This window comes from Solea senegalensis, linkage group LG2, assembly GCF_019176455.1.
Source record: "Solea senegalensis isolate Sse05_10M linkage group LG2, IFAPA_SoseM_1, whole genome shotgun sequence".
Lineage (NCBI taxonomy): Eukaryota > Metazoa > Chordata > Actinopteri > Pleuronectiformes > Soleidae > Solea > Solea senegalensis.
In genome coordinates, this window is record NC_058022.1 from 31048133 (window position 1) to 31062436 (window position 14304).

The following is a 14304-nucleotide window of genomic DNA, read 5'->3' on the forward strand; positions in this document are numbered from 1 at the left end:
CAAAATAAAGACAAAAAAAAAATGTTGTATTTTTTAATAGTAAAGATCTTCAAACCTGGTGAGGCTTTTCCCTGTGACTGTTGGCAATGGTTGCCCTGGTAACTGGTGAACTGGTGCTGTATCCATGGTAACAGTGTCTTTCCCACTATGTCCTTGTGATGAGCTGTTCACTGGCTTCCCCTGTAAATCTGGCAGTGTCACCTTATCCTTTTCAGGGTCTTTTCTTCGATTCCCCAGATCGATGTCTTTGGTCTGGGGAGGAATCCTCTTTCTGCCGCCTCCTTCCCTCTCTACAACTTTTGCTTCCTCTATGGCTCGCTCCCTTGCCTCCAACTTTTTCACCACTTGAGGAGGAATGGGCTCTAGTTTCCCCACAGGCGGCCTCTCTTTCTGTGACAGCTGTTCTGTAGAGTATGCCTTCTTCAAACTCGGCTTGCCCACAAGCTTCTTGATCCTCTGGAGCTCTTCTGTGAATTTGTTCTGGTAGCTCTGGACCTTCTGGGAGTAGCTCATCTTGTCTTCCAAAGACGAAGCCCGTTGCTTGAATGCTGCTCGCTTCTGAGCCGAGCCCTGAAGGATTTGCTTGTCTCCTTTATCTGGGCCTCCGGTTTTCTTCACGCTGTCACCCAAATCAAAGGACCTTGCCCGTCCAAAGCCTGAAACGGCACCTAATCCTTCTGTCACATCCTCATAAGCACGAACCTTGTCAGAGATCCTGGGCCCTGCACGAGCCAGTTTGGGTTTCATAGCAACACTAGATGACTGGTCAGTTTTAGAGGACCAGGGATCTGAAGGCTTGGGTTTGTCCAGGTCTCGGTTTGGGGTACCGATGCTGTTTTTGTGAGTGGTGGGACAAGACAGGGGGACACGAGAGGAGAGCTCCTGCGATTGGTCAACTGTTTGAGTCCTAAAGGGTTGGGGATTAAAGGGAAATATAGGCATTAAGATAGAGCTCTGGTGCAGTTACCGTAGTTGTTGGAAGAGTGAAAGACAAGCACATGGACGTCCATTTTGTGTCGTTTTGTCTTGTTATGGTTTCAGTGAGTTCTTGTGTTTTATCTGTGCTCTTTAACGCCTCGTTTTCAGAGACACTGTACGGTGTGAAATCAAAACGACTGAGTCGGTAATAGAAAATAACAGCAAATCTGGTCAAACTGTGGCAGAGGAACAAACACAGATGGCACAGATTCATAACACGACCTGCCCATGTTTTAAATTCAAATACAAAAACATCATGCCCTAAAAAAGAACCGGTGGATCACATGATCATCAGCTTGTATGAGAACGTTCATGCTAATATTAGCTTGGATGCAAACCATGCATGTCACAGCAAACCTATAAAGGTATGGTGTTAATCCAGAAGTCAGAGGCTGCTTGGGGGGGGTTACATGCAGTGGGTAAAAAAGTATTTGCAGTCTTTTCAGAAGGAAGTGCTTAGTAACACGCATATCTGCACACTGCTCCATATTTCATAAAAAATTGTTAGACTGAAATCAAACTACACCGAGTCAAAGGAAGGTGTGACGTCAACACTGTTTGAAAAAAGCTTGAATTTGAAATTATGATTAAAAAATTGATTTATAACGTAAGAAAAAAAAAAATGATTGCACATAGGGTCTATGGAGGAGATAATATATCTTGTGTGTTTGGGGTTTGTGGCCAGTCTTTTTTGTTTTGTGAACTCCTTAAAGAAAGAAAAGAAAAGCCATGTGCTATAATGGCATAGAAAATGTTCTCCCTCTGTAGAGGCTGAACATGCTCCCATAGTAGTCACTGCCTACAGAAACACTTTCCTCTGACCCTTGAACAGGTCGTGCCAGGTTAGCGTGAGACGCCCGGATCAGCGGCTCCACACCCAGGTGACGGACAGGGGGGGCCCCTTCGACGGGACCCCCGCCAAGAGCTTGCCTGGCTGGATTAGTGGGGTCCATGTGGGGCCCTGGAGGACGGGAGCCCAGAGTGCGAAGCTCTCGCTCCACGACTGGGTCATACGCGCCAGGGAGGGTGGCTCTGCGATCTGGAGCGTCCGGGTTATAATCCATCAGCCCTCCTCCCTCACCTGTAGAGAGACACAGAAATATACAAACAAATTAAGATAAATTAAATGAAATATTAAGCAGAAAACTACAATATGAGTCAGACTGGGGTTAAAGAAAATTCATTTCATTTCATCACATCTAAGGAACATGTTGCTTACTCATATAAAACATGCTAATATTTCCTATTCATTAAAAAAAACACTCAAATGTGAACCTTTCAAAGAAGTAATGCATTCATTTTGTGATATAGTTTTGGTGATCTGATGACTCATCTTCATCTTCATCTTCAAATCAGTCTCATAAATTACTCTACTAGTCAAGTACTCTGGAACCTGGAAGCCATACATCCTCAGCACAAGGTACAAATACATTCATTCATTCAGTCATCTTCTACCCCTCCACATGAGGGTTGTGGGGCAGCTGACATAGGGTGAAATACAGGGCGCACCCTGGACATCACAAATAGCCTACATATAACATTTAATTTAACCATGTAATATTACTTTTTAAAATAAAATCAATCAAATCTAACTCAAATGTACTTTTTCAGTGACTTTTCACTGAGCTACTTGTTATTTCTAGTGATTGTTTTAATTCTCTTTGGATCTTTGGAAAAACCAACAGATCAACAGTTCCTTGCAGAATCTAACATATTTTTCTTAATTTACCTAATCATAGCCAAATTAAGTTAATCCTTATAAACAGTGTACTTACTCAATATAAAATAAACAATATTTACACACTTCCTTCCTTTCTAATTAAGGTTAATCGAGGATTTCATTTTGTTTTAATGAATGCAGTGCGAATATCATGCAACAACGCAAAGAGCATGGATTGTGAGCTGAATATGGAGTCTTATTGATCGCTTGAGAACAGGAAATGAAACACGAAGTGCAAGAGCTACGTTGTGGAACATATGCACCACTTAAAGACAACCCCCCCCACCAGCCACAAATCAGCAAATGATTGACATTTTCGAGATAAGCAACAGAGTCAGGAATGCTTTGGCAGCGAAAAGAGTCAGCAGTCAGCATCTTCTGTTAACAGAAACCTTGAGAAGGCGATGGAGACGCGGATACAAAAACGACAGGCTCAGCAACAAACAATATCAGTTCCCCGTGAAGCTGAAATAAATCAGAACCAAATTGAAATATGATTTCAACAAACTGAACCACGCATTAACCTGGAATGTTTAACCAGGTATTCTAGTTTTTAGCCACAGCTGAAGGAAGCGGAGTGTTTTTCTCACGAGAGAACAAACGATCCTTCACCTCATCGCATCTCGTATCCCCTATTCTGATATTGTTTTGTGAGGAACGTGATAGAGTACAGACACTGAGTACAGGTAAAGGAAGAATCTCTAGAATGTCTTTGTGGTCGAGGAGAAGGGTGTCTTTGTGACCACATGAGAGCACTGAGATCACTTTAGAAAATTGGTATATGTAAATTTAACCCTTTGACACCGAGCGTATCGCAGAAGCGCACTATGCATTACCGCAATTACGTGACAGTTTGAGCGAATTAAATTATAATTAATTTCCAGCGGTATAATTAAATTCCAGCGGTTTCTGAAAGCTGAGAAATTGCACGTCAAAGCCAGCATGTGGATATTATGGTAATTTAACTAGTGCTGTTGCAAGAAGACGAAGAATCAGTGTCTTTGTCACCAGAGAGGAGAGTTTTTTTGGACATTGAGACAAACACTCAAATAAATGTTATTTTAAATATGTGCTATACTGTTCATATTTTAAATTTAACATGCAGAATCTGGTGTTCATGTACAACTACAGTGTTTTTTCTAAATAAAAATAGTCAACACACCATTTTAACAGGCAGTGAATTGTAAATAACTGCCAGATATTGAAAGTTATTCTGGAAAGATGGGCAAAAACACCCACATTTTCTGGTCCTTTTACAGTTAAAATAAGTCCAAAGGTCCCAAGATTTGAACCAGTAACCCTGCAGTTACAAGCCCTTCCACTTGGCCATGGGCAACTGTGCTAATTCCGGCATATTTACATCAACGCTTTCTGCTTATTTGCTGATTAATGTGCGCTGTCCTAATTCAATAAACTCAATAAACAGATAAATTAAAATAATAAGTGTGTCATTGGCTCTAGTATTCTAGGCTGTTGGTTCCCCTGTGGAGAATCACAGCGAGCTCCAGACCTGAGACAGGTTCCCTGCTGGAAACTAGGGCAGTGTGTCACACTGTTGCATCACACCGCGAGGGATTTATGTATTCTGCTGTATCTGGTTTCATCCAGCACACACGTCTTGGCCCACGCTGATAATAAACATTTAATAAATCAATCTGCACTGCATTTTTATTTTACAGAAGGGTGTTTTAGGCAGCGATGATGCTTTGGTTAAATTTTTTTACTGTATCATTTTCCGCAGGCATTTCGTCTTTGCAGCAATAGAAATGTTGTTATTGTCAATTGTACGACAGCAGTAAATATGAAAGATATTTTAGGTGAAGTACCTGAAGGTCCTCTCCGTCCAGCCTTGTCTTGGTGCCTCCCGGCCCCTTCCTTGGTTTCCATCTGGGGTTCTGTGGTCTCATCCTCTGTCGCCTCAGAGTCTGAAACAAACACACAGACGAGTCACGACAGATGGCAGGAGGAAATTCAAGGGCAGCTAAAAAAAAAACAAAAAACATTCAGGTGATAGGAGGAGGAGAAGAGGGAGCCTGAAAATAACAGAAACAACTGAGGCTCGCTGAAAATGACATTTCACATTTGCTTAGCGGCACACAGCTTGATGGGCCCTTGAAAAGAGCTGTGCGGAGCCCCGCAATGAAAATAAATGAACTGATGCTTCGAGCGTGACATGAAGCCAGCTGTGGCTCAGAAAAAGAAACATGGAGGAGAAGGGTATGAAGAAAATGATCTGTGTTCTGGTCTGAATCCATTTGCTTTGGCAACAAAACAGCAGGGTGAGAAGAGATTCACAGCATCTTTTTTTTTTTTACCTTGCTAAATAAATAAATCTATAACATGACTAATTTCACTTTCTAAAACCATGATTCTGAGCTCAATTTGAAGAGAACAATTTAAAAGTACAGTGTATATGAATCAAGCTTCTTCCAAACTTGTCAATTACAGTACAGTACAGTATATCTAGGACATTTTAATCTGGGGGAACCCACTAAAACCAGACTATTACTTCATTCACATATAGCATTGATATTCAACTATATCTGCATCAAATCTGAATGTTTCAGCCAAGCTAAAATGCTACACTATATTATATTTATCAACTAAATTAAAGTTCTGAAACTTAAATTTTGAAAATGTCCAGTTTATTCCTGTGAAAAATGAAATTTTTTTCAGTTAGAGGAAAACAATAGAAACACACCAGAGCTCAGTGTAACAGTCGTTAGGATTTTGTAACTTCTGTTTGTAACTCACTCTCAATGTGAACAGTTTTAAGGCACTGATAAAATAGAGTAAGATGAAATAAATAAATAAATAAAAACCCACTGAGCACTGTCTGAAGTTGTAAAAAATGAGGTTCACTAAAACACAAACTAGTGGCTAACCGCTACGTTAGCTGCCGAAAGATGAACGTGCATGTTAGCGTTACCCTGAAAATTAGGCTGGAATTAGCATAACCTGGGAGTGAATGTTGATTAAACTTGTCAAAACCCTATTAAAGCCTGAATAAGTGGGTTATTTGACGAGTGGGAAAGGTTTACTACTATCAAATGATGAGAAGGCTTTTGAAGATTTTTAAAAACTCCCAAATGCATCAGGGAACCACATACCAAAAACAAAGCAAAATTCTCTTAAATTAAATTTTATAATATGTTAAATGTTTAAAATGGGCTTTCAATCTTTACTATAAAGTGATTAACCATACACAAAGAGACTCATATATTCATTTTTCGCCAATAAAAACTAGTTACACATGGGACCTTTTTACGAAAATAGCATACTGTAAATGAGACCAATGGGACATGGCCTCATGTGTCTGTGTAGCAGTGAAATTGAAATATTATAGGTCAGAGAAAAACACAAAGCATAATGGTTCTCAGACAGGACGAGGCAACAGACCGATAAAATATCATGTGGCATCTCAAAGAAGCTGAAATGAAATATCAAGAACGACGCAAAGACAGGGAAAGAATAAACAAGGCCACATTACATCAGCAGGGTGAACGAATGAAGTCCGGGACAGAGGGATGAAAATGGAAAAAAAAAAGAAAGCAGGCACATTAATCGAGACAGGCAGGTTTTACCATAGCTTTGCTTTCGGCAGGAGCGGAAAACTTCGCTTCCGTAGTGGCAGCAAGAGAGGGCAGACGGGAGAGCACCGTTACTATGGAAACCAGCATCTCTCTCACCCACACGACCAATCCTCTTCGTACCCATTACGAGTCTAAATATCACCAGCCAAACTGCTGCGAGGCTGACACAGACGTGTTCACGGGTTAGAGGGCTCCACAACCACAAAACAGGTTGCACCTCATCGTGACTTACATTGAGTCAGATCCTGATTAGATGAGAACGCCAGTGGAACAATCACGATTACCTCATTACATCACCAGCTGCATGTGTATTTGTGTGTATGTGTGTGTGTAGATCCACCCAGTATAAATGACTTGCACACCAGGCGAGGGAAATTGATTATGCAGTGTAATTATTTGTGGAAAAAATACAGCCTGAATCAGAATCTAAATGTAATTTGGAGTCAGATCTGAGTGAGGATGCCTCACATATGGATTCGTATTATAAATCACTGAAGCCAGACGTTATTCACTCAAGGATTTTATGCAGCGAGGCAACAGAGTGATTACAAAAATATTGCTTGATGTGGGTGGATGTACAATAATAAAACCCACTCTTGTTATGAGCAGTCAAGCAGTAAAACAACATAAATTCACTGGAAGCAATATCAATGTCCTACAGTGGCAACATTCACGTATAAGAGAGTTATTAGAGGAATAAATCAAAGTAGAACACATGCTTTTGAAAGCAAAAAAAAAAAGAAAACAACAAAACAAAAGAAGAAAAAAAAGCTGCTGATTTTTTTTTAACTGATAAGAAAAAAATAATACAACACAATAAAGCTCATACTGACAACACACCATGGGTGAATCTGCCAAATGTCCGTGTGGAATGTCCAGTTCTCTGAAACAAGACACAAGAGTGCGACGTGTTATTCAACAGCAAAACACAACGCGACAGAGTAAAAGACATCTCGAGCCCCTTCAAAGTGACAGTTCATTATTGACATCAACACTGACTTCACCAAACATTCAATTTTTGTGAACAAGACTAGCCCTTTAACACCGAGCGTATCGCAGACGACGCGTTTGTGCAAGCACATAATTATGCGACTGTTTGTGCTAATGGAAAAACTTGCAACAGTTTCAGAAACCTGAGAGGTTGCACATCAAAGCCAATGTGTGGTTATTACGGGAATTTCCGGCAAATCAGCGTCTTTGTCACCTAGTCTTTGAACATAGTTCATCATTTTTTTGTCTTTTGTTTATCTGTTTTTGCTCACTGAGACAATTAAATACTGTGTTTTTATATGTTTTATACTGTTCAAATTTCAAATTAAACATGCAAAATGTACAACTACAGGGCTTTTTTTAAAATACAACTTTTAGTTTTTCTTCATTGTAAATTGTTAATACACTATTTTAACAGGCAGGTAATTGTAAATAACTGCCAGATACTGAAAGTTATTCTGGAAAACTGGGCTAAAGCACTTCCACACAGGATATTTGTTTAACTGATAACATGGCTGATAGTGAGTGTCCAGCTCACTTGGCAAAATCAGTTGTGATAATCTGACTTCATTCAAAAAAAACCCAAACCCTGAGCTATCTCTCTGTGCAAAAAAAACTGTGAATGATCCCTTACTTTCATTACGCTCCAATTACATTTTCCCAATGTCATCATTCTTGGGAACAGTTTTGCTCAGGATTCTCCACTCAAGGGTAAAGTTCATGAAATAAAAATGAAAATAAGTCCTGTCTCCTTGTATCCTGCCCAGAAATGTGTCAAAATTAAAGTTTATGCTTGTTTTTATACTTATCCTCACTAATATTACAAGTCCAAATACTTTTTTCATTGTAGGCCTATTGTTTATTTGATTAGATTTTTTGTTTATCGATGTTTGTTCCTAAAAATATGCAAATCTAATTCTAAGAGTGTACACAAATGTTTAATGTCGACATCAATGTGTCCTGATGTGTGTAAGTGTCTTTGTTATTCTTGTACACACACCAATACAAATATGAAAAAAAACAACATAAAAAGCAGAGTTGATAAATGTCAACCATGTTCAATTTGAAATCCACAGCTAATAATATTGAATATTTGACCACCAAAATCCACAACAGGGATGGATTTTTAAACTAACACCGATGAGTCAAACTCCACTGACCGTCTGTTATGATCGCTGCTAATAATGAAACAGTGTTTTGTTCAGTCTGTCAATCAGCACCTCAGAGTGACTCAGTGCTTTGCGGTGAATGTCAAAGTGAAAAAAAAAACAAACTCCAAATGAGTCATTTCATTTTTTCATCACACTCGTTCTTCTCTTTCTCTCTCTCTGTGCATTCGCAGGCGTCACGCACTCCGGCACTGTGATTAACTGCTGTTGCCTGGTGGTGACTCTTGTTTGACACACTCCGTCGGTGTTTGTCGTCATCTCTGTTGTCACAGCCTCGGGGGCAAAAAAACGAGCCACGCAAATAACCCATTGGACAATTACTTCTAGAAATCTGAACTCAGTTTGGTGCGACTCCAAACCCCATAGCAGTCATGAGTCTATCAAATCTGCTGCTGGAGGCAGGAGAAAAATATCTCAGGTGTTTGATATTGAAACATCACAGAGTGGAAATCAGCTTTTCTCCCGTGCTCGGCTCTGTGGCTCCATGCCCCTGATTCGCATGTGTCCATGTGTAGCCTACTGACACACTTTCCACTTTCCTCACGTAAAACCTGCTCTATGAATCACTTATTAAATGACAAAAAAAACATCACGGCTACCGGGGCACGATGCATATTTCACTACCCAGAATGTGCACGGTGATAAAGAGGCAGCACGGCAGAAATGTGAAACCTTTTAAAGACACAAAAAGCCGTCTTTTTAGTTCTGATCTTTAGAAATGTCTTATACTGTACTAAAACACAGTACATCCCTCGATCTGGCAACCGGAGACTACATCCTTTGTTAGGTTTCCGTCCCTTAATCTGTCAAATATATTGAAACAAAGACATTCATCCATGCTTTTGCTCCATTAACATGTTCTAGCTGAACTGCATGCAAGAGTATAGTCTCAGTATCCGCTCTAAGATGATTAATTTACCGCTGATGCATGACAAATGTAGAAATTTGCATCAGGTAAAGGGTGTGGCATGATATCCAACAACCCCCCAAAAAAAGGAAACTGAAAACTTGACGAACAAACTATTTTTGATGAAAATATTCACTGGCAACAAAACAATATTCATATACATGAATGGAGACCAAAATCTTTAAGGGATGAATTAAATAATAATAATAAAAAACACAGGCTGTGATATTCCCTGCTTTTTAGATTGAGAAGAGTAACACCAATGTCAAATGGAGGATTTTCTTTCGCCCTCACCTGAAATCTCTTCTTGGACCAGATTTTCTTCATCTTCAAGGCAGAGGCACTTCCTGTCAAACGTGTGAGATTACCTGTGGCATGAGCTCACAATAATAACAACAATCAACACATCTTCTCAACCAGAAAAGAAAAGCAGCCCAGGGTGTGGCAGGAGCCGAGCAGGAAAGATGAAATTAAGAAAAAATAAAGATTCGGCTGCCTTTTTTCCCCTGCGTGGGTGTGTTTGTATTCCAGTTCGGCTACAAGGCAGGGAGAGAGGGAGAAGACAGAGAGAGAGAGCCAGAGAGGGAAGGGAGAGAGCGAGGGAGAGAATGCAAATAAAGCGGAGTCAGGTGTCTTTGTGTCTATGTGTGTGTGTATCCGCTGATGTGAACAGCGTCCCCTCTGTGACGTAGAGGTTTGTCCCTCACTCAGAACAAGACGAGGTGGGGGTTGGAGGTGTGAGCAGAGCAGAGCAGAGGGGGTGTGTTGGGATGAAGGGATGAGAGTAGAGAATAAAGAGGATGGGAGGAAACAATGGCTTCAGCAAAGCATGTTTTTTCTCCCCCCTCCACCCCGTTTACTGAGCTGCTGGAGTGAAAGATGAGAGTGACAAAAGAGCGGCAGAAAAAACGAAATCAGAGAGAGTGTGGAGGCGAGAGCGAGACGGAGGCATGGTGGAGGGAGGAGGGCGAGGGGGTAAAAAACACAGGAACGAAGAAGGGTCAAAATGGCTCAATATGAAAGGGTGAGAGGGTGAAATGTGTCTGATATTAAAGTGCAGACCTCCTGAATACTAACTCCATCCTCACTCACTGTTTCCCTCTATACACAAAATAGCAGCCTTTGGCAAAAACCTGTAACTAATCAATTATTTATCATCAGTATATTCCATATCTACCAGCAGTGGACACTGATAGGGTCAATGTACAGTATACACAACCCTGAGACCATAAAACAATATCAATTAGAAGACCGTATACAAGGGCTTTGAAGACCATGAACTGAAGACTAGATGTGCTTAAGTATAAAAATTAAATAAAGAAGCACAAAGAACGATGTCTCATCCAGTCTGTCCTCTCATAAAAAGTCATCAATCATGTAACTATGTTTGTTATTATTGATCACTGTTGGTGTTTATTTGGAATATAATATATATATACTGTATGTCTTTTCAATTATTTTAACAGAAAAGATTAGTATTATTAATAATAAACATATAAAGCGAAACATCGAAGTGCGACATAACAGAGCAAGCGAAATTAAAAAAAAATGACGAGAAAATGATTAAATAAATAAATAACAAGGGGAGTTACTGTATAGAGAAGATTGTATACCTCACTGATTGCACAGGATTTCTTTTTTTAAAGCATTTGGAAAGAAGAGATATATCACATGGAGGGAGGCTTGAACATGATAATTAGTTATAAAAAATTACATTATTTAAATTACAAAAAATGGACTTGTCGGTTACTCCAGATTCTCTGTAGCATCTGGATACATGTTGCACAAGAGACAATATTGTCTATGTTAAATTTAAATCTGTGATCGATTCATTCATTTGATGGACAACAAGGTTACCCCACAGCCAAGAGCAACAGAGCGCTGACACATGGATTCAAGCTGCACAATGCACCACTAAGGATACCAATATCACAGCTTTCAGTATAAGATAATATCAGTACGATACAGTCATTTACATTTACAGATTTTTTTGTGTCACTCCAACGTGACGAAAACGCCAAACAAAAATGGCGGCAGTTAAAAACACTCGCCACAAACATGGACACACACATCATACGGTTGGCAATCGAGATTTTTCAGGGAGCAACACCTATGTCACAAAGCAACCCATGCAATCAACCATGAGGAAAGTCTGCCTGAAAGGATCTGATTCCAGAAAAATGTTGATTTGCCTGCATTCTGAGCATCACCTAGGCGTTTCAAGTGCTGTTCTGACTTCTGCTGTGGATTCAGGCTCACTGTTCTCCCACATGGGAAGATTTTATGAGACGAGGGAGCCAAAAAATCCATATTGGATGGTTCAAATTGAGTTTAACTAGTTTTTAAAGCCAAGCCTAGATGAATCGATTTGTTTTGATTTGGACAAAAACCTTTGCTCATTCAACACTGCTGATCTACAGCTCACATCACACGTGAAGCTGCACGACTAACAACAAGAAAATCAGGCTTTGGCTGCTGAATGTTCCTGGTTTACCGGGAAGTTCTTCTGCCAAAGCTGCTCATTAGGGCCACAAAACCCTTTAACACTGAGCGTATCGCAGACGACACGTTTTAACATTGTTGGCCCGTTTGTGGACATTGACAAAATGTGTTTTATACTGTTCAAATTGAACATGCAAAATCTGGTGTTCGTGTACAACTACAGTCGAAAAAAAACCTTTTAGTTTTTCTTCATTTTAAATTGCTAATAATACACTATTTTTTAACATGGAAATGCCAGTTAAGACGCAACAATGATCGGTCCTAACAATTGTGGATCATATCGCAGTTTCAATATTGTCAGTCATCATCTAACCGCTTTATCCTCCACCAGAGGGTCGCGGGGGGTGCTGTGCCAATCTCAGCTACATCGGGCGGGGTACACCATGGACAGTTCGCCAGTCCATCGCAGGGCCAGTTTCAATATTGGTTAAAAATAATTATAAAATGATTTTTTTTGACCATATTGTTCAACTCTACAGTAGATAAATTGATTTTTCTTTTTGGGCAAAAGCCTTCATGATTCAAGAGTCTTTATTGTCGATTTTGACAAGTGGACATAACTGCCTTCCACTTTTGACCTCCTCCTTCAAACCTGACGCTCACTCTCACACACGTTAATTGTTCTTTCAGACACATCATCGCTCCTCACACCTCCTCCGTCAAACTGATCTAAAAATAATCACGGGGCAGACCCAGATTTCACTCTCTGGTTTTGCTAATAACCCAGAATCCTTGTTTGCTTATCGGCACAGCTGTATATGCTCGACTTGCCTCACTGAATGGGCAAAGTGCTTTTTAGTGTTGCTCAGTGAAGCATTTTGCCGTTTATGACCTTGTAAACACGGAATCAATGAGGGAGGTTTAGTTTCAGAAGGTGAATGTGGATTTTGATTTAGGACGTTATAGCTGATGATTATCAGCCAGCTGTGAAGAGACAAGACAATCCTCGCCGATATGCTTCCACGAGTGGATTCAAATGTTAAAAGTTCCCCACTCTCGCCTAACCCTGGGTTTGCAGTGGATTGCAGTTTTGCTGTTGTTATTTTAACAAACCACCCTCTCTTCACCCTTCGCCCACCTCGCACTGTTCCTCCATCCATCACTGCTGTGGGGCATTCGGCACAGCAGAAAGTGCAGGGAATCGATACCCGCGCTTTATGCGTGATACGGGATACACCCCCCAAGTCATTTCAAACGTCTGTGGATCAATAAGCCCATCACAACGCAAGATTCCGTGACTTCCATCCAATAGGAGGCCAGATACGGTGGCACGGCGTCATTTCATGCTGCCTGGAAAAAGCTCTTTTATGAGGTGGTGTTTTTATCTGCTCTCTAAAAGCCACAGCGACTCAGCTTCAACCAGATATCACAGTATATCAGCCATTAAAGAAAGATAATTCAGTACCGTTGGTCGTTCATCTTACTCTGGGTCTGGTTTGCTGGAGGGCGTCAAATGAGTCTAAGAGGCCACAGTCCATTGTTGACTAGACACATCTTCAATGACAGAAACTAAATTTGGTTTTGACGTCAAATTTCAAGACAGATGGAGAAATCATAGACAAGAAATGGCTCTTACGAAAACGTTGGACTGGTGCAATTTGGATTATGATGTTGTTTAATTAGCTTAAAACGACAAGAGAGCGAGGAGCGGACTTTGCGGAAGCAGATTGATTTAGTGACAGAGGCTGCATTCTGTGGAGCAGCCGTGATGGATGCCTTCCAGGCGTAGCAACAGCTTTATCAGCAGCACGTCTGGAATAATCTCTGCCCACAGAGGAAAAATGGATCCTGCTATTGTTGCATCACACACTAATCAGACTCCTTTTACACTGCATATTTCAGCTCTTTGTGTAAAAGCACGGACACCACAGTCACACGGTGTAAGAACATCAAGAACAAAAATCATGTACATAATTTACAGTGATTTCCTCGAGCTATTGCACATCTACCTCATGTTTAAAGCAGAACTATGCAGGATTTGTTACCCTAATTTAACGAGTCATTGTGATGTGTTACGGCTTGGTATGAGCTAAAATACTGTATGTGCCACCAGTGACTGAATTTATATTTGAATTTAAATTGCTAAACTTGAATAATTGCATTAAAAAATGATTTTGAATCACAAATTCAAATCACATCATTTGAATTTGTATTCATTGCATTGGTAATCATTACATTCAGTTCTCAAAATTCAATTTCAATTTACTGTGACAGACATCCGGGTTCTAGTAAAGGAAGAGCACAGATACACGGGTCTCCTCTTCAGCACCTACGAACATAGGACACACACAGCACAACTCAAACTGAGAAAAGATAAGGCCTGGCTAATGAAGAAGGAGCTGCTACCTCCTTCAGTTCCTGGGACAACCAAGTGACCGCAAACGAGCATACAGCTGAGGTAAATCAGAGAGGTAAGGTGGAGTGAGGCCATTAAGACACTTACAA

At 40.4% G+C, this 14304-nt stretch overlaps 1 protein-coding gene across 2 annotated transcripts in view; it reads right to left on the bottom strand.

The window, feature by feature from the left end:
• The window catches only part of LOC122765468 (striated muscle preferentially expressed protein kinase-like), a 52531-nt gene that overhangs the window by 30338 nt on the left and 7889 nt on the right, over positions 1 to 14304 (bottom strand). Inside the window, exons 2-4 of one of the 2 annotated variants that reach the window (XM_044019725.1) lie at positions 4525 to 4623; positions 1909 to 2059; positions 56 to 907 (exon numbers count right to left, since the gene is read on the bottom strand). In XM_044019725.1, the coding sequence (XP_043875660.1) occupies positions 56 to 907; positions 1909 to 2059; positions 4525 to 4623 (1102 nt within the window). Of the gene's footprint in view, positions 1 to 55; positions 1668 to 1908; positions 2060 to 4524; positions 4624 to 14304 lie in introns of those variants that run through there. The other variant, XM_044019724.1, reaches the window with a different exon arrangement.